The 19,583-nt window shown below is 41.0% G+C and overlaps 1 protein-coding gene across 4 annotated transcripts; it reads right to left on the reverse strand.

Moving 5' to 3' along the window:
- Positions 1 to 148: 148 nt before the first annotated feature.
- On the reverse strand, positions 149 to 18,793 carry agbl5 (AGBL carboxypeptidase 5). Of its 4 annotated transcripts, none has more exons than XM_084000582.1 (18): positions 18,700 to 18,793; positions 15,795 to 15,939; positions 13,774 to 14,071; positions 13,488 to 13,659; positions 13,142 to 13,308; positions 12,856 to 13,033; positions 12,546 to 12,724; positions 10,431 to 10,962; positions 10,162 to 10,331; positions 9,623 to 9,758; positions 9,127 to 9,344; positions 8,795 to 8,997; positions 6,895 to 7,071; positions 3,009 to 3,139; positions 2,820 to 2,878; positions 2,527 to 2,687; positions 1,663 to 1,796; positions 149 to 1,563 (listed from the first exon to the last, which is right to left on the reverse strand). In XM_084000582.1, the coding sequence occupies exons 3-18, from the start codon at positions 13,989 to 13,991 to the stop codon at positions 1,486 to 1,488; spliced, it is 2,913 nt and encodes a 970-aa protein (XP_083856708.1). In that variant the 5' UTR covers positions 13,992 to 14,071; positions 15,795 to 15,939; positions 18,700 to 18,793; the 3' UTR covers positions 149 to 1,485. The 4 variants fall into 4 exon arrangements, with proteins under 4 accessions (XP_083856708.1, XP_083856709.1, XP_083856707.1 ...); XM_084000583.1 differs by lacking the exons at positions 15,795 to 15,939; positions 18,700 to 18,793 and adding an exon at positions 15,363 to 15,480 and having other exon boundaries at positions 149 to 969; positions 1,451 to 1,563; XM_084000581.1 differs by lacking the exons at positions 15,795 to 15,939; positions 18,700 to 18,793 and adding an exon at positions 15,363 to 15,480.
- Positions 18,794 to 19,583: the final 790 nt, after the last annotated feature.

Consider the following 19,583-nt stretch of genomic DNA (forward strand, 5'->3'; position numbering starts at 1 on the left):
AGTAAAATCAGAAGTTTTTCTACATAAACATTAAATACGTTGTACACTGTCAGACATTTGTGCGAAATTTACAGTACACAACGTTTATTTCAAGTTGATATATTATACTTAGTTTTAAAGTTCCAACATAGCTTGCTTTATTTATATATATATATCACATATATTTGTTCCCATACTGGTATGCTGTGGAGCAGAAAGCTCTGTAGGAATGTGACAGAAAAAGTATATTCAGTACAAATATATATTGCCCATAAAAGATCAACACACCTTTGTACCTTTTCATGATTTATTAAGCTGAATCAAAGCAGCTGTTCAATGTACTTTAATATTCGGAGTTCCTGTAATATAATCTCAAACTTTGTCTGCATTAAATATAAATAACTAAATATTTGAATAAGGGTTCACCCTTCTCCAGTTAAGTTTGAGGTAAGATTTACAGTTAGGTCAACTGTGGACCTGTGTAACTTTGACATTCATGCTTGTAAATCAAATGTTCCAAGTTACAATTCTCTAGCTGGCTACAGCTGGATTTTCTGTAGTTCTACATTTGTGCATAATGCTGTTATTACCAGGCTTCATGTCACTGGGTTAAATATTGAGAGTTTTGGTGTATTTACACAAAATCCTGTGCTAGACATGGCCTGTGAACTTAACTACACAACACTAATGATTATGTCACATTTTTACTTAACTTAGTTAAGTGTAATTTTACAATTTGACCTTTCTGTAATTTTCTGTTGACCAGTGTGGTAGAAACAAACCATGAAAAGGTCCAACAGGAGGTGACTACCATTTATGGGCATTCTACACAAAATAGAAGGACAAAATATCTGGTATAATGATATTAAATACACACTTTCTACACAATTGTTTCTAAACCCACAAAGGAGATACAGGAGGTTGAAAAGGTGCTGTCGTGCGTGTCAGTCTGATTTAAGTCAGCCTTTGCAGTAATAGTAAAGTGGTTGACTGTGAAAACAAGAGTGTACATCTATTAGTGCATAACAGTATTGGTCTGAGCGCATCTGCTGCATTATTGTGGGAGCGAACAGCAGGAAAAAAAACAAATTCCAAAAACACAAATTTGAGGTACAGTGATAGTAGCTGAAATGTTCAAAGATATTTCAAGTCATTGGATTTTGATCAGTTGGAAAACTGGGAGGGGCAAAATGTTGTGCCTCTCCCCTCTATCAACCACTGCTGTGGTGTCAACAAGCAAGGCACTTAACCCTCAGCTGCTCTAGTAAAGCTACTCAGTGTTTGTACTGGGCAGGTGTAGCCATGTTGAACAGCATGGTTGAATACATAATGCATGCTCAGAAACCTGAACAAACGATGATAAAAATGTTATATTGCACGTTAAGATGCCCAAATTAATCCTCCTGGGATGACAATGCCCTCCTCTGTTCAATGCCCAGCTGTTGTGCTCACAACATGGTCATAGGCTCACTTTAAAACACATCGGCCTCCTCTTCCGTGCAGTTCCTAAGCTTCTCCACACAGGGTCACTGTCTCGCACAGGTTGACGGGCTCAGGCAGAGGTATCGCTGGAGTTTCCTCAACCTTCCAAGACAACATTGCAACACGTGGTGAGAGGTCATTCATTGAGTCTTACTGTAATCTTTATTCTATTTAACACAAAGCGTGCACGTCTGGTTTCACCTGTTTCAGTGTTTCATCCACCTCTGGTTCCGTTTCTATGATAACATTTCCTTTGTAGTGTAAACTCCTGTCTGCGTTCTTCTTCATTAATGCCCTGGAGGCCAGGTGTATGGCACCATCTTTTCCCGATACACCTGCACATTGACATAAAACAGCAACATTAAAGGGATCCTTCAACATTTTGGCAAATTGGCCATATTCCTTTAGGAGTAGGTTCATTACCTTTAATTGTCGGTGCAAGCTATTTCTAGAATGGCGGAGCAGAGCTGCGAGCTGCTCAGAGCTACGCTACGGAGGCTAATGGGATTTTTTGGCTTCCCTCGTCAGACTCATCAAATACACAATCCAACAACTCCAAAACGGTCTAGTGGACAAGTTGTGACCTGCACATTCACCACGCTATGAGATACAGTAATAACGTAACGTTGCGAGACAGAGTTGTTTTTTCGAGGCAAATGCAGAATCTGCTTGCCGAAAAACTGCCCCTGATGGTTAAGCATGAATTCACCTCGAAAACAACTCTGTCTCGTAATGTTCCGTTATTATCTCATTGCATGGTGAATGTGCAGGTCACAACATGTCAACGAGAGTGTTTTGGAGTTGTTGGATTAAGGTAACGAACCTACTCCTAAAACTATAGGGATTATGGTAATTGAACTATCCCTTTAGATCAAAAGGTGCAGAGTCACTCTGAGTGACATTGTTCTTTTTGGGTTCATCCATGCATGTGTCTTTAGATGACCTGTCAGTCACTAGCCACATCATAACTGATCCAATTATTAGTCATGTGACTCCCTTTAAGCCAAACAGAGCTGATACCACATTAACCCTTACGCATGTGTGTGTGTGTGTGTGTGTACATACCTGTTAGTGACAGGTGCCGATGGAGGCCTGGTCTGAGCAGCTTCCACACCTTCATGGTGGCCGACTCCTCTGGATTATTGCTAGCGAGGGTTGTTTTAGAGGTGTCTATTGAGCCCAACCTCCGGATGGGGATGCGGCTCACATGAGGTTGTAGCTCACACCTGGGCGGGAAATGAAGAGGTTAATATTTTTCACCAATCATGGAAAAATTACAGTGGCGTTGTGGCCCAAAATATACAATGTCTCAATGTTGTTATCATTCTCTTGTTCAGTAGAGACACGATTTGACTCACTTGCTAAATTTGATGGAGGAGAGGATGTGTTCAGGCCCTGAGTCTTTAGCAGTCTGTGACTGATGGAGACACCATAGAAATACTTTGTAAACAACACGTATCTTGTATTGAAGCTATATTGTAGAAATATTATTATGTGAAATGAGGAGAGGTTGATCTGTGAGTGAAGCAGCAGTCGGAGCAGCTAACCTCTGTACGGGCCTCTGTGGGGTGGTGAGTTCTGCATCCTCTCCCCACACGCCCAGGACGCATGGGGAAAGGCACTCTGGACCAACCCTCTGCACCGGGTCCACTGGCCTGAAAGTCTGGACAGCTGAGGCCTGTTAACCAAATGAAGGGACATGAATACAAAAAAGAAAAAAAGAAAAGAAACAGGGAAAGGAGGGGAGAAAAGCAGGTGGGCTATAGGCAATACTACTCCAGCACACGATCAAAGGAAAAAGGAAAACTGAAGTATATAAAACATTCAAATGTAAAACACGATGATGTGTCAGTGGTCAAGTGAGACATGTTTTGACAGAGTTTAACATGTTGGAATGAATCATTGTCTTGACTTCAAAGCACCTTGACCTATTCGTCATTGAACTCTACATTGATGCAGATAAATAGAGATCACATGCAACAGAGTGAATAGAGAGCAGAGGACTCGCACACACAAGTTGCTTCACAAAAGGATCGTTTTTATTCCAGAGGTTAAAACAGAGAGGCGTTAAAGGACAGCAGCACATTTAAGAAGAAGGTGACATTCTTTAAAGAGTTACACAGACAAACACTTAACCGTAGTCTGGTATAGAAGGTTAGCACCACGTTGAAGGAAACATTCTCATAAGGAGGTTAAAGCAGAGCGACCTCATGGGAATGTGACTATGCATACAGTGTGTTTCCACCTTGGGCTTTTTTTTCTTTTTTTTAATTATTCTGGATGAAGATATTGATGCTTCAGGTTTGAAACAACAGGACATTGAAGTTCACAGTGAGAAAGCAGATGCTCTCGACATTTTTCAGGGCACTGGTCTGGAATGAAAGCTCATAATACACTTGTTCCCCACCGTGCTGGATGAAGTGGGTACAGGCTACATGAAAATCAGCATCGTAGTGCTATCAAATGAGCATTCAGTAAAACTGTTGTCTCAGTAGCACAAAATGACAATCAAATTTTTAGTGGGTTGACAGTTTTCACTGCTATATTAATTATTAAGGAGAAGACGGTGCTGCAGAGAGTCACTGACATCCAACTTTGTTTGACCTGCTTTAATAAGATCGTTTTTTTCGTTTGTGAAAAGGTCGACAAAAATCTTAAATATGCCCCTTTAACTCGATGTCCAAACACTGTCTGTGATATACAGTAGTTTTTTTTAATGGTACAGTGTCTCAGGCCTGTATACTCAAAAAAGCCACTCCATTATAAATAAATTCCTCAAATCTTTCCTTTGTCGTCACATCTTGCACGACAAAGCAGAAGTAAAGGCAAGACGGATGACCTGTCAGATTACAACATAATCCAGGTTTTCTGCCAGGTTCTTCAGCCTCCTAGATCTACTGTTTACAACAGAGCAAGGCACACCATAACTACAATGTCACAGCACTGGAACAGACGACAGCTACGGCAAGGCCAGATATTCAGAAAGCTATTTTTTTGATCCGATCGATCAAAGGTCTGGTTTATCGGCTGCTAATAAAAACCTCTCCAGGTCACAGACGTGTCACCTCTGCATCTTATTTGCTTCTAGAACTGCTGGTCTTCAAACACAAACCATCATCCAAGTACAGTGGATGACAGCACAAAAAACGGAATCACAGACAAATCACTATGATTCCACAATTGGTCTATGAGGCTTATACATACTGACCAAGACAATATCATCTCTCACCTCTGCCAACCACAAAATATATTAACTTTGACCATCGACTACACACCTGTCAAATTCAATTCACACAACAAAACACACTAACGTGCGTACTGTAAATAGGTAATGGTCAGTGCTTTCATCAGCAGCTTGACGAAACACAATCTAATTAAAAAACTTCTATAGTTTATATACACCCAAAGCAATATTGGAATCTTAATAGAAAATTATTAACCCTTGCCAACTTTTGACTTTGTCACACAGCTGGAAAAACTAATAGTTTTATATGATATTGCTTGTTGGCAGCTGCATGACACAATCTTTTTTTTTTCACAACTCCATCATCCAGGAGGATTTAAGCTAGCGATGGTCCACGTGAGGTTTCTGGCAGTAGGCTACTCTGTGAATATCACAGCGTCAGCACCAAGACGGGACTGACACTGGAATGATGCAGGTTTCATAAATATCACAGACTTACACACAAAAATAAAACAACAGAGCTTTTGAATGTGGAATTTAAATGTAGACTACAAAACTACAAGTCCTACTCAGAGCTAACACCATACATGACTATAATAAGACAGTGTGATCAGCCTGCGACTTGCACTGCTTTGCATAAGACAATTACAGAGAGACATACAAATATAGTGGGAAAAGGAACAAAAGATCAGAAAGTGCTGTTAAATAGTTCATAGAATGAGAAGCCACACGATGTTCAGTCTAATTTTGCAAACCCCATCTCTAACAAAATAAATTAAATAAATAAATAATAAAAAAATTAAAGTGCAACATGGCAAAGGTAAATCATATTGATGCTGATTATAAATAGAGTAACAGTATTTCCCAAATATCAGCACAGTAATATGGTAATTCTTAGTTTATTAGTTGTATACAGACTGTGAAAGTGACTTACTCAGTGTAATCATGTAATTGTTACTTCAGAAGACAGTATCCAGGCCTCTGGTTATACTACAAGGAACCACGAGCCATGATTAATTTCTGTTTAAGACTGTCTTCTTCCTACTGGGCATCATTGTGAAAATCAGAAACGCCCTGCTTTAACAGGACGCCACAAAACAAATCAATGAGTGTTACCCCCAGACTGGACAGCTTTAACTCTGTATTGTCAGGGTGCCCCAATTTGTGAAAAGCTCCAACTTGATTCAAAATACTGCAGCGTGAGTCACGACAGGAACTAGAAAAAGAGCTCATATTGCTCCTGTGTTATCTTCGCTGTGCTCCCTATATAACAGAATACAAAAACCCTCTCCTTACACAGATAGCCCTTAATGTCTGGGCTCCATAATATCTCATAAGAGCTCATAGTTCCCTCTTACCCCAGTAGCATACGCCACTTTGCGTAGCATGCGAGGAGGAGCCTTCACTGTCAGACTCCTCACCTGTGGAACGAGTTCCCGTTTTGGGTTTTGGAGGCAAACATCCTTTTGACTTTTCAGATTAGACTAAATTCTTCACTTTGATAAATATTATAGTAAGGTCTTGGCCTTACTTTGTAAAGTGCCTTGAGATAATCTTATGTTATGATTTGGCATAAAAATTGATTATCATTATTATTAGATTTAGAATCCATTAGTATAATATTTCTATTAGCAATGCATACTGCTAATATCTACTGTTTATTCAGCAAGTTCATGGGCACAATGGACATTACGTAACCAAGCCAACTGTTGCTCTTTGCTTAATGCATTCACACACTAACTGGTCTGTTTTGTTGTTACAGAATGCTTGATTTGAAACGTTGAATATGAAAAGAAAAACATTTTTCTCAGTCTCAACACGTCTCAGTCGCACGTGACAATTCAAGAACATTTGCACTCCCAAGTGTTTCATTTTTCCTAAGGTGCCGTTACTGAAGGTACGTGTAATAATGCAGATGTGTGTGGCAGGAAAAACTCAAATAATTGAAGAAAAGTTAGAAGAGCTAGCACCAATGGAAGTTTCACTCATGCACTCACAGACACACACCAGGCAGCGATTTGCACCTACAATCACTCTGTCCACTCACACACACACACACACACACCAACACAGTGGCCCTCACAGGTCAGGTTAGATTCAGTCCTGGGTGGGCCCAGTTGGAGAGTTGGTGGCCGGTGGTAAACTCTGAAGGAGCAGGGGGCTCAGTTTGGAGAGCAGCGCAGGGCGGGGTAGAGCCTGCAGGGAGGGGAGCAAGGTGGAGAGGCTGGGGGGCTGGAGGGAGTACAGACCTGTCATACTGACGGAGGCTGGGAGGGGGCAGGAGCCTGCAGCGCACACGGAGGAGGACGAGGAGGAGGAGGAGGAAGGGGGTGAGAGCGGGGGACGTGAGGGTGTGTGGCTGTTGCTGGGGGACCGGAGGATGGAGCGGTGGTGGGGGGGACGTCTCTTCTCCTGAGGCTTAGGGTCTACAGAGAGGGAGACACATACGCACACCAACTCAGAGACATGCGGGGATTGTGTGCAGTGCAAACATGAAGTGGGTACCAGTGGAAACTGCTCCACACAGGAGCCATGTACTGAGGCACACTGGATGTTACGATCATCCTAGAAGCTGATTGACGGTATCCACAAGTTTCCAAATGTCAAAAACGGAAGCCGTTTTTGCTCTTCCGGTGGAATTGTATGTTTACGTCTCCATGGTTTCACTAGTTGTCATAGTTGCGCATGGATCTATTAATGCTGGCTTGGATATCCGTTTGTGTGAAATTGTTAAAAGCTGGTGTGATGATCCATGCGTTTTACAGATTTTCAATGAAAAAAAAAAAAGGTCCATGCATTTACTGAAACCATGGAAACGGAAACATTCAGTTCCCCCGGAAGAGCAAAACCGGTTTACGTTTTTGACGTTCGGAAGAAGGTGGATAAAGTCAAAATCAATCTGTATAACTGAAACCATGTTTCCATCCACTTGTCGATCGAATTATCTCAAGATCGATAAACATATTAATGTGAATAATGCCAGTTCAAGTGTGTTTCTATCTAAGACCTTTAAATCAAATAAAAAGCCGTGCGCAATGACGTCATGTGCTGTTTTGCGATGATATTGGTTCATTAGTTTTCTTGCAATTTAAGGTGTTTTCATTCATTTTTGTACTAAATCGCAAAATAGAAGGACATCCATCCTTCATCTTTAACCGATTATCCGGGGCTGTGCACAGGCCAAGTGTGAAGTAAATAGGCTATTGCACAAGTTATAGGCTATAGGCTGGTGCTTATAATGCGACACACCTGTCATCAGAAGACAGTGGCGTGTAAACACCGTTTTGATGCAGATGCAGATGTGTTAAATACTTGTTTGACACCGAACGGCAGCGCTTCAAACTGTTCTGGGAGGTGGTGACACTTCACATGAAGCTGGTCTGTCTGCCTGTATACCTGCATCTTTGAACAGCTGGGAATACATAGCGGAAACATGATCGCAGATTCGCAACTCACATTTATCCGGCAAAGAACTGTTTCCATCAGCATTTGTTGATTACTTTGTATCGATCAAGAGAAAATCGATTGTATTACCTTTTTATGGATATTCATGATTTATTTTACAGTTTCCATAAGACATTTTTAATTTGATATTGCTTAATGCAAATAAAAACGTGTGGATGGAAACATGGTTTGAGACAAATTTTCCGTCCAAACAATCAGTTTGGTGTTGGTGCCTGGGAACAGGGCTCACAAACACAAAAGTCATGCTGTGTGATCGTCAGTCAGAGCAGGACTACAGTTGGAGGTGACAAAAACATGCACAGACAGCAGCAGCAGCAGCAGCAGCAGCAGCAGCAGCAGGTGGGGTCATGCTCGGGTCATGCAGGGGTGAAGCTCATATTACAAGCCAGAGACATCCAAGACAAGAATCACTTTCTTCATGTCTCTAAAGTCAAAAAATCCTCCAAAGTCTGGGACCCAGGTACAATGAGCCTGAAGCTGACTATCACAGACGCTGACACAAAAAAATCTGACTTGTTTAAAGAACCACACTACCGGCCATCCACCATTCGTCAGCATCAGTGAACAGTAGTACAGCAGCCAGAAAGAGCCAGTAGGAGACAGAATGTGTGATGTTGAGAGAGAGAAGAGGTGATAGAAAACACAGACCAGCAAGACGGACAGATTGTTGAGAGGTCAGCTTACCCCTGACCGGCCCCAGCGTCTTGTTGCCTCCGCGCCCACTTGTGTGTGTGCTGTTGTGCTGCGTGTGACTTCTGGATGGGGGGCAGCCAAAAGTGAAGCTGGGAGAGCTGTGCATCTTTGGGGAGGGCGTCTGGCTGCTGCTACTGTGGCTGTTGCAGCGAACACGGCTGAGGGTGTTCTCCGACGCTGAGCCAGACAGACAGCTGCCAGGGAGAAAAAAAAAAGAAGACAAAAAAACAACACAAAGCACAATCAAACAGTTGTTTTCATGAACACTCAAAGCACTCCATGGTGCATTTGTGTTTAGGTTGTTTGGCTTTCTTTGTACTCACTTGTTGAAATTCTTTGGCGGTGAAGCCTTGTTGCCATTGTGGTGTATTCTTGGTGGAGGGTGAGAGTGGATGTGTGCGTTCAGGCCTTTGGTGTTGCGGACGTGCTTCAGGATCCAGGCTCGGAGGTTTGTCAGGCAGCTGTGCTCTGACAGAACCAGTCGTGGCCAGGGGTTACACTCGGCCATGTCCAGGGCTGAGACAGCCACAGCACGCCCCACCTGATGCACACAATCACCTGAGTTTACCTCAGAGCAGCCTTTTTTTTGTTTTTACTTAAATTCTGTTTGTACATGGCTTTTGTGGTCATCAGATTTCACACACATTTATAACAGCACTGCAACACAACAACACTTGATTGAGAACACTGCAACAAACACTGGATTGGAAATATCAGCTGCTGACAGGAAGTCAATAGTTTTGGATGAGTGAAATCAATTCATGCATTAATTGGGTGAAATAAGTGTAAAACAAACCAAACAGACTCTTTTCTTCCTACCTGTTCAAATATTTCTGGAGTGTATTTTGGAGGGAATGATGGAGGTGGAGGGGGGGTTGCCCGTCCGTTGTCATGGCAGGCAGGTGGAATGGTATTCATGGATTTTCCTGTGTTGTAATTGCACTCCAAAGTGTAGCTGTTGGGCAGGCAAAAACAGTAACATGACTTAACTGTAAACTGTATTTTGATTGAACTAGAAAGCATAGATAGATAGATAGATAGATAGATAGATAGATAGATAGATAGATAGATAGATAGATAGATAGATAGATAGATAGATAGATAGATAGATAGATAGATAGATAGATAGATAGATACTGCAGCTGTGTATTCAAGCATTCATTAATTGTAACAACAGAAAATTAAAAAACACAGATCTATCTAAAGAATCACAGACTTATCTACAATATAAATTAAGATAAAGACCCAATAATCTAAAAAATACATATGACGTATAAATACAAAATACATTTAAAAATATATATATATGAGTTAAAAAATAATTAGATCTAAGTGATGTGTCCTCATTGAGGTCTGACCTGTGAAGCAGCCCTATGGCCTTGTGAATGGCCACCCGCCCGCTGCCTTCTTTAGATTGCCCATCTCTCTTGTCTCGAGCGTACATGTTTTTCTCTGAGAAGTTACAGCCGAGGAAATCAAAGTGGGCAGAGTTCACAGCGATCAGTCTTGGGTACAACATGTTCTCTACCTGCAGACAGAGGAGAGGGAGTGGAGTGAAGCTGGGAAGATGTTTGACAATAACACAAATCATCATCTGAAAGGTGGAAACACACCAACGGTCTTTTACCTGTTGGCCCTCATCTGGAAGGTTGTTTCCATACATGAAGCATCCACGTTTGGAGGCGTGGCCATGTAAGTCCACATAATATGCCACGCCCCCCTCCTGGGGTGGAATGGTTTCCTGTTCCTCCACTTCTGGGATCGTTACCTCTACAGTAACAGGGGCCACAGTCTCTGATGAGCTCGATGAACTGTTCTGGTCTCCTTTCCCCACCTCTGTGGTAACCCAGACATTTTCCTCCATCACCATGGGAACTTCAGGCTGCGCAGGTTTTGCATCCTTCTCTGCAGTTTGTTGGTTTACGCTGTCTTCACAGGTGGTGGGGGGAGGAGCTTGGCGCTGATTGGTGGGTTTTACATTGAGGGGCGTGATCTGTGTACGCGCAGGGCTGGTAAAGTGACTTCCGGACTGTGTATTGTGCAAACGGTTGTGTGTGTGGTGGTATAGCAACAGTGCTTTGGCTCCATAGATGGATGGGTGCAGCTCAGGGCTGGGGTTAAGGTATTGTCTGTTCAAGTTCACTCCTCTGGAATCAGTCCTGCAAAACAGAGACAGATTGCTGGTGATTAAAAAACTGTAATAATCTTCTGTATGACCGAGGGCCAGTTCTGGCATACTAATTACATGCCTGTTTGTCTAAAGAGCAGATGGCTCAGATGCTATTTTTAGGTGCACATCTTTCCAGATTCGTGATGATCAAAAGAAGAGGCAGTAAACTTTGATATCTTATACTTGATGACCTGCATCTGCTGAAAGGGTCAGCAAGTTTCAACTGACCTGGCTCCTCTATCCTACTCAACATTTGAATTTGTCCTCTCAATACCGTATTGACTCGAATATAAGACGACCCCCCTTTTTCAAGACCTATTTTTGGAAAAATGCTTTTTAAAGACAAAATCAAATGTTTTCAGTATCAGTTAAATAACAAGTGGTAGATTGCAGCGCCCACTGATCTGTACTGAGACTGTTGTTATTCTGACATGCGTTAAATGACAGCTGTGTGGAAAACCACACTGTGGTCCGTAATCGCAGTGCATAAGAGTGAGTTTGTAGCTGACAAGAGGATTGAAAAAAAGAGAGTGAGACGATGCGACTGTAGCCATCGTGATACTGTATGATGACCCCGCACTCGCGTTTTCAGACTTTTTTTTCGACAGGTCAATAAGGTAATTCCACATAATAATTCTGTCCAAGTGAAACTGGTGACACACATGACAGACTATACAGAGAAAAATCATCAAAATGGTTAAAATACATTAATAATTCTGCCAATGATATGATAAGAGGCAGATCTGATTACTGACATAGATGTATGTAAAGTTCCAGTAACCAGGTTATAACAGCGTGTAATCAACAGATTCCTCCTGTGTTATTCACTTTTGGTTTAGTGTTTACTACAGAGGGGGGAAGAAACCTGTAGTGAAATTTGGCTATAGATGTATTTTTTTTGTATTCTTTACAAGTTAAATCATATCTTCTTTTTAAATATAATGTATTAAAGCAGAAGTAAGTGATATATTTGTGTTAATATAAGTCTTAAATAGTTATATCTTCCGACAGCAATCACTTACATAGAGTGTTTGGACTGAAACACGGGTCTCTCAGTCCCTCTGCTCTGCTCTGAGCCGAAGAGAAAACATTTATCGTATCCTACAGTTTTTATCCAATGAGGAGAGAGAACGGCATGCAGGGCTGTGTGTGCAGCCAAGGAACGCCGTGAATGTGGCGACGTAGGGACGAGGACTGTTATGGTGCGTTCAAGGAAACTCGTATTTTTCCGACCGTGAAGTGGTACCAGTTCGATCAGGTACGAGTTCACCGGTCGGAAGTTACGAGTGGCCGTTATAGTGACTTTCACCGGTAAAACAGGTCGGAAAAACACGAGTGGGTTGCCTGAAACGCTACAAAGTCGTAAGTTGTGACTTGAAGCTGTAATTTACGATTTCAAAAGCCTGCCTGGAACGCAGCATTAGCGAAAACGACCGGACCACTTACTTCTGCTTTAATAATGCATTTACAACAACAAAAAAATCAAACCATGTAATACCCAAATATTTAAACTATACTAAGTTTGTTGTGTTCTGTTGTATTAGTACATGTAGGTGAAAGTGATATTCTTACCTGTAGTGTCCACGGACAACCCCGTCTGGATTGAGCATAGGAATGAGCTTGAACACGAACATGTTTCGAAGTGCGTGAGCGCGCGGGTCGTCTCTTCTTAGGATAAAGTTTAGGAAACCGTTAAACACAAAGGACGAGGGCGTCTCCCCTGGGTGTACCCGACTGCTGAGGAAAAACACCTGCAAACACACGAGACGAACCGACAACAGGGATCAGTTTTATCTCCCTAAAGGGTAGTCATTAAAAACCATCTGCGTTGTCACATTATAAATGAGAATATTGATTGTGTTTATGCACAACTGACGCGTACCCTTTTGTTGGAAAAGCGATGTGGTCTTGGAGTGTTGTTGTCGGGAAACAGCTTAGGCAGCCGCGGTTCTCTCTCCTCCTGCATCCCGCTGCAGTTGGTCACAGTGAGCAGGTCCACCCTGTTGCCATCCAGAGAGTGGCACAGCAACTCCCGATGATAATACACACTGCCCGGTGTGCTGAGAGAGTGAGCAGGCCGAGAACAGAGATTTCAGAGGGAATGTTGACGCTCAAAGAACACAGAGTCAAGTGACATGTATTGCATGTGTTACAGGGATGTGTTGTACCTGCTTGGACTGAGCTGAGCAGCATTGGGATGGCTCCCATCCAACTGCTGAAGCATCTCCTGGCACTCAGCGTAAGAGAACGGGTAGCAGAAGGAGAAGTAGGTAGTGGCCCCTCGCACCTCCAACAGCCGGTGAGTGAACGAGAGAATGAACTGGTTCTCTACAATCTGGAAAATGACAGAAGAGAGGAAGAAGAGACATGTTATTATTATAGTTGTCAGGAGACCAGACTGTCAGCACTATCTCATTGGCCTAACAGTGTGTGTGTGTGTGTGTGTGTGTGTGTGTGTGTGTGTGTGTGTGTGTGTGTGTGTGTGTGTGTGTGTGTGTGTGTGTGTGTGTATACCTCAGATGTGGGTCTGTCTCGGATCCTTTCCCACCGGTTCTTGCCAGGTAAAGTGCGTACAAGAGGAGCCATGCCCTGGCTATACAGCTTCCTCTGGTTATTCATGTTCATCACATTGATCTTCAGTATCTTGCCAGGTACTGCACCCCGCACACTAAAGTAAAACCATGATCTGAAACACAAAAAATGAAGCAAGCAAAGATAGTTATCTGTAAAGAGTCACTGTCAATCCCTTCTCTCCTTTCATGTAAGTAACAAAACAACTGCTAAAAGCAAGTTTTCTTACCTGTTTCCATTCTCATGTTCTGTGCCAGTGCAGTCCGGCTGCGTCCACACATTGAACTCATAGTCAGGGGTAATGGTAGACCCTCCTGAGGGGGCACTCCCACTGGATGCTGTATCAGAGGAAGGGCTGGAACTGCCTTTCTCTACCTTCTCCACACGTGCAAGGTTTCCGGAGTCAAACTTGGAGCTGAACACAATATTACCAAACCGAGCCTCCATGGTCCTGAACTCTGGCCTCTTTCACTTTTCTCCTCTCAGGTTCTCTGTGAGGTGCCAGTCAGAGGTCTGACATAGACGGTCTGTCAATTTAGAGGGAAAAATGTTAAAACTGATGAAAAACGTTAAAACAGAAAAACACTTAGTGGTGTTTGTGCCCTTATCTCTAGTAAAATAAGACACATTCAACTAAATCAGACAGCCCTTTCGTCTGACATGACACAACCTGTATTGTAATGACACAGTGGCAAAGCTACAGTCCTCTAGGCTACAAGGGGGAAAAAAACATTTTTCAGTTCTAGGGCTGTGTTGCCACTCACACAGGTCTAAGCGAGCTGATGTGCTGATGTCAACAAATTCAATTACTGTTCCTGCAGTCTGCCTATCTCAGCGATGACCTCAGTACCTACTATATACCTGACCTCAGACAATTCCCTTCATAGATGACAGCTCTGCACAACAGGTGTCATCATATATTTTATTCATTTTCACCTTTAAAGACACACATATTCATATCTTTGTTCTTCTAAAAGACAATTACTGCATGCCCTAACACCTATGAGGAATATAACAATATCCACAATTGACATTATGACTCAATTATAACTGTGGAGATGTCTGGAATTCACATTTTAGGTGACCAAACCTGAACTTCATATTTCTTTACTTGAAGAACAAAGGAAACTCAGTCTTACTAGTTAATAGGAAGTTAGAGATATCGTGTGTATCATAAAGTTTCAACCCATTTTAACTCAATTAAATGCAAATGAACCTTTAATGTACAGTTTATGAAATCAACACATAACAGCGACAACCTGAGGCCGTTCACGAAACTACAACCATGGTCAAACTAAGTGTAATATTATCTTCATTGGCACATTACACTGTAAGCTAGACCCCTTGTAATAATGGCACCACTGGCGCAGATGAGCTGTTGCATGGCTGCTCATCATTTTATGAGAACATGACTGCATCTGTGTTCAGGGGGACGCAATGATGGCTGCTGTTTGATTTCAGACCAATAACAACAACAGCTGAGCGACACATCTAGCACAGAGTAACGGGGGTGTGTAGTATCAGCTGCAACCGTTACACTCGGTTCACAAAATGCTCTCGTTTAACACCACTAAAATGAGAAAATGCTAGCTAACGTTAACAACAAGGCTAGACTTAGCGGGTCATAACGTTACTGACAGCTAACGTTAATAACGCTAGCGTTTCTAAGCTACTGAGGCTAACTTAGCTACCGGACTAGCAGTCGGTGCTCGAAACGAAACCTCTTTTTACTGAATATTCGTTTTTTCGTCGTAACGCTGTCAACGCATTTATTCTGCACCAATGCTTTAACACGAGATAATTATTTCTCAGTCTTACTAGGCTATTTTCCATCGATGTCCATTTTTGTTTTCACCGTCCTTCTTCACCCTCAATTCATTGCTTTGTGTGCTGCGTTCACGTTTCCCTGTAGAAATGAAAGCTGCCTGGAATTTCCCTTGTCTTACAGTCTATGGTCTTGGTAGTAACAAGTGGTGGGACGTTTGTGACTATGCTATGAACGAACACAGACGACAAAAATTGTGGTATGAAAAACAAAGCGGAGAAATAATTATCCGACATTAGCGTTTATAGATATATTAAAGTTATAACGTTATAGAACCATAGTTTCGTTCATTCAGTCATAATCTTAGACTAAAAAATGTCGTTTGTGGCAAAAACAAAACATAGGCTAAATGTAAACAGCATTAGTTTTTTTTAAAGAAAGAAAAAAACTCCATAAATAATAATTAAAAAAAACATGAAACTCACCAACAGTGTTCAGTCATGGATGTGAAGCCTACTTCCTGATCCCTGGGGTCAGGATGGTGTTATGTACTCAGAGTAACCAGTTATGCCACAATGGACAAGAAAAGTCAGCTTTACAAAGCATTCCTGCATATAACCTCCTGCAGACCTGTGGACACACAAAAGAAAATTTAATTCAGGGCACTACTTACTCCAATTTCCGATAGTAGGCTACTGTGTAGCCTAATAGCTAAACTTTTAAAGCAACTCTTACCTTTCTGGCATTTCTCACAGCACTTTGAAAAATATTTGAATATCAACAATTCTAGGCTACCTCATAATTCCAAAGTGAGTGAAACTAGAATGAAACAATTCTGATTCTGAGACTGATTCAGAGGTTAGGAGTTTTACGTCAAAATGGGGTCCCCAAAAAAGGAAGACGTGAACCTAGTGAATAAAATCCAATATTAAACTCTTCTTTTTGCTCTGTTTTGTTCTCCACTCTCCCCTGGCGAGTGTATCTGTCTCCTTAGCTGCTATGTAAGTACTCAACTGTGTCTCCCAGGCAGTTGCTTTGTCTGTCATTTGATGTTGAACAAGTGATATACAGCAGCTTAAAAAAAAAAAAAAAAATCAACAACCTTTTTCGTGTGAAGACTGCATGCTGTGCAGTTGAAAATGAAAATGACTGAAAAGAACAGTGAGAGTGAAAGCAGTGAAGCTGCTAAAACTCTTTGCATAGCTGGGGGGAACTGTACAATTGGGTGATAGTTTTCTGTAGGTTCATCACATGCAATGCCTTTCACATTACATACAGTCATCTGATCAGTGGCTTATATAGGCTATTATATACAAATATTGATCAGAGCAGCCTCAATATCCTCCCAGTGCAGGCTGATCCAGAGAAAGGCCATAATGTCATCAATCATTCAGCATGATTTTCTCTAAGAACCCATGCTGTGTTCACCATCGAGAAAATAGCAAATAGGGAAATACTTTTGCTGCTTGCAATATTGAAATGGCAATTTGAATTGGCATAACTTTTTAAAATCATGTGTCATATGACAAACGAGCTCATTATCTCAGAAAAACATCTTGGATTAATTATTTTTGACAAAACTTTTTTTTTCTTGAGAGTTTATTTCCAAGTAATTACTAAAAAATGTCTCAGAAACTGTGATTACATTACAGTAATGACATTTTTTCCCCCTGAAAACCATATGTGCAGAAAGTTAAAGTTAACATCTGGCAAAGAATTTACACTGCAAATGAGTTTAGACGAGTCACTGGTATATGCTCATTTGTGATGTATTTTTTAATGTTTTGGCATGAATGTCTTTGAATCATGAATTTATTATTATATTTAAAATCATCAAACATGCTTTTTAAATTGAAATTTGTCCCACAACTAAACGTGTTCTATTTTTCGTGTCATGACAGTTTGATTAATAATGAACCAGAATCTCAACATATCTTTTCAATCATTATACCATATACAGTATACAGTAGCCTACACACCACACTGTTAATAATGTGTGATCACTGATCCTATCAACAAGGATCAATCCAAACAGTATTGAGCGAGACCACAAAACTGACCCACTGTGTGTGTGGTGTGGCATACCTATTTTCATTACTATTTTATTATTTTTCTCAATGTGTGTCAGTGTCTTGGATGTACTGTGATCCATTATCTGGCTTTACTGTTAAACGAGTATAAGCAGTAAAAAAAACAACATCCATAGTGAATTTAGTTGATGTACAGGTAAATGCAGGCTATAAGTAATGGGGCTTAAGTGATATGTTCAACTGATGATCATTTGTTGTTTAAATATGAAACTATGTGACATTATCCATTTAAAAAGCCCCCTCCATCTTGTCAGATAGCTATAACTCCATCCTCCATTATGCTCACAATAGTTAATATAACTTCAGCTATATTTGTAACAATTACCATTTCAAGTTAAATTTACTCAGACTTTAAAGCACCAATTACAGTTACATTTTCAAATCAAGAGTACTAATGTTTATAGTCATCTTAGTTATTAGCCATTATTACAGTAATAATGGCAAGTTTGCCAATTTTATGTGCTTTAGATCAGTGGCAATATTTGAAAAAGCTCCTAATGTAAGAGGGAGTGAGTTGGAAAAGGACTGAAATTATTCCAGTGTCTTGAAGAAATGCGTATATATTACTGGTTCAATGTACTTTTCTAATCTACTGTTGTTTTAAATGTGCTTACCTCCAAATGTAATATTGAAAACATGTTAGGACTGTGGCAACTTAAATTTTGCGCTTGCATATAATTTATATTAATTCACAGTGTGTTAGTGAATGTAAAAATGTTCCAGCGATAAGTGCCATTTTATGTTCAGGCAAAACACAGCAAAGGTTCTTTCAGTGACTCACCTCTCAGAGGTGGGTTGTCACCACTGAGAGTAGATTGTGAAGATAAATATGTTCAAGGATGTATAGACCTTCCTCTTATATGAAATGGTGGTGCTTTGACAGATGCTGATGGTGATGCTCTTGACATGGTTTCCTCAAGAGAAGGAATTTCTTCACTTCTTTCTATGAGAGGCTCTAAGCTCAGGGCCAGGTCAAAAACACATAGGTTAGTAATGAGTGATTTATTGTTTACACATCAAAGGACATTTTCCTCCCTGGTACAAGTGACTGACAATATTGTTGTCCTTAGGCCACTGAACAGACATTTGTTGTTATTTGTAATCATATATGATGGAACTGCGGTAATTTGTCTAGAGAAATAGGAACAAAAACTCTACAGTCTGCACTGCAGTATCGTCTGTTTAAGTTTTACCCTCTTGATGACAAGATCCTGCAGAACATAGATAAACTCTGCATCAGGAGCCTCGATGATAAGCATGCATTAAAATACACAAGTGCTCAGAAATCTCACAGCCTTACCTGACAGCTGCAGCTATTTTTCTTTGATGGACGAAGTGCAGGCTGCCTATCAGTTTGTTTATTTGTGGTTTGCCCTTCTGTGCTGTAACTTTGGATTCATTCTGTTTTTATAGACTACAGAGCTATAGAAGGCTTGTTCTCACCATGTATTACATCAGGCTCACCTGTGGGCCAGAGGTGAATGGAACCCACAGAACTATAGTTAAATTTGCTAATCCCTCAGATAAATACTATGAAAATCGGTGATCTTACATCATAATGAAACAAGTTCTGTGTTGGCTTTAATTCAAAACATGATTAGCCTACATGTTATTTAGTACTCATTTTCTAGTCGGTGGTGCAAAATGACGACTTCAGTCCCAGTTTGTTGTTCACTATTAAGTTAAATATTGATCATGACCATACAAGGGATTTATTTGACACACATTCATTCTTTTCTTTTCTGTACCAGGGCTTGTGTTTTCCAGTGTCTCATGTTGCCATGGATATTTTGTTTAGTTTGCCTACATTTGCTACTAGGCAACCACAGTCCAACCTCTTGCAGAAATAAACAATGCACAGGTTAGTTCACTATAGGTATAGTTATCCCTTTATTTGTATCTTTTGTCCAATCTTAGAGAAGAAATTGTAATTTTTCATAACAGCGATGACTTTGGCATAATACGGAGACATTTAATATTTAACTCTTATTTTGAAAAACCTCTCAGTTGGATGTGGGGTGGAAGAAATTAGAGCAGGCCATTATTTGGGAACATTGTGCACTGGAGGTGTTAATCTGTTTTCTCATCCTCCTGTTTTCCCTCAGGAGGTAACATTTAGTCCAACATGCTCGCATAGTCCTTCTTGGGCGGTACATCATGGGCTGTACTAGTAGCCAGAAATTG

This window comes from Trachurus trachurus, assembly GCF_905171665.1.
Source record: "Trachurus trachurus genome assembly, chromosome: 24".
Taxonomy (NCBI): domain Eukaryota; kingdom Metazoa; phylum Chordata; class Actinopteri; order Carangiformes; family Carangidae; genus Trachurus; species Trachurus trachurus.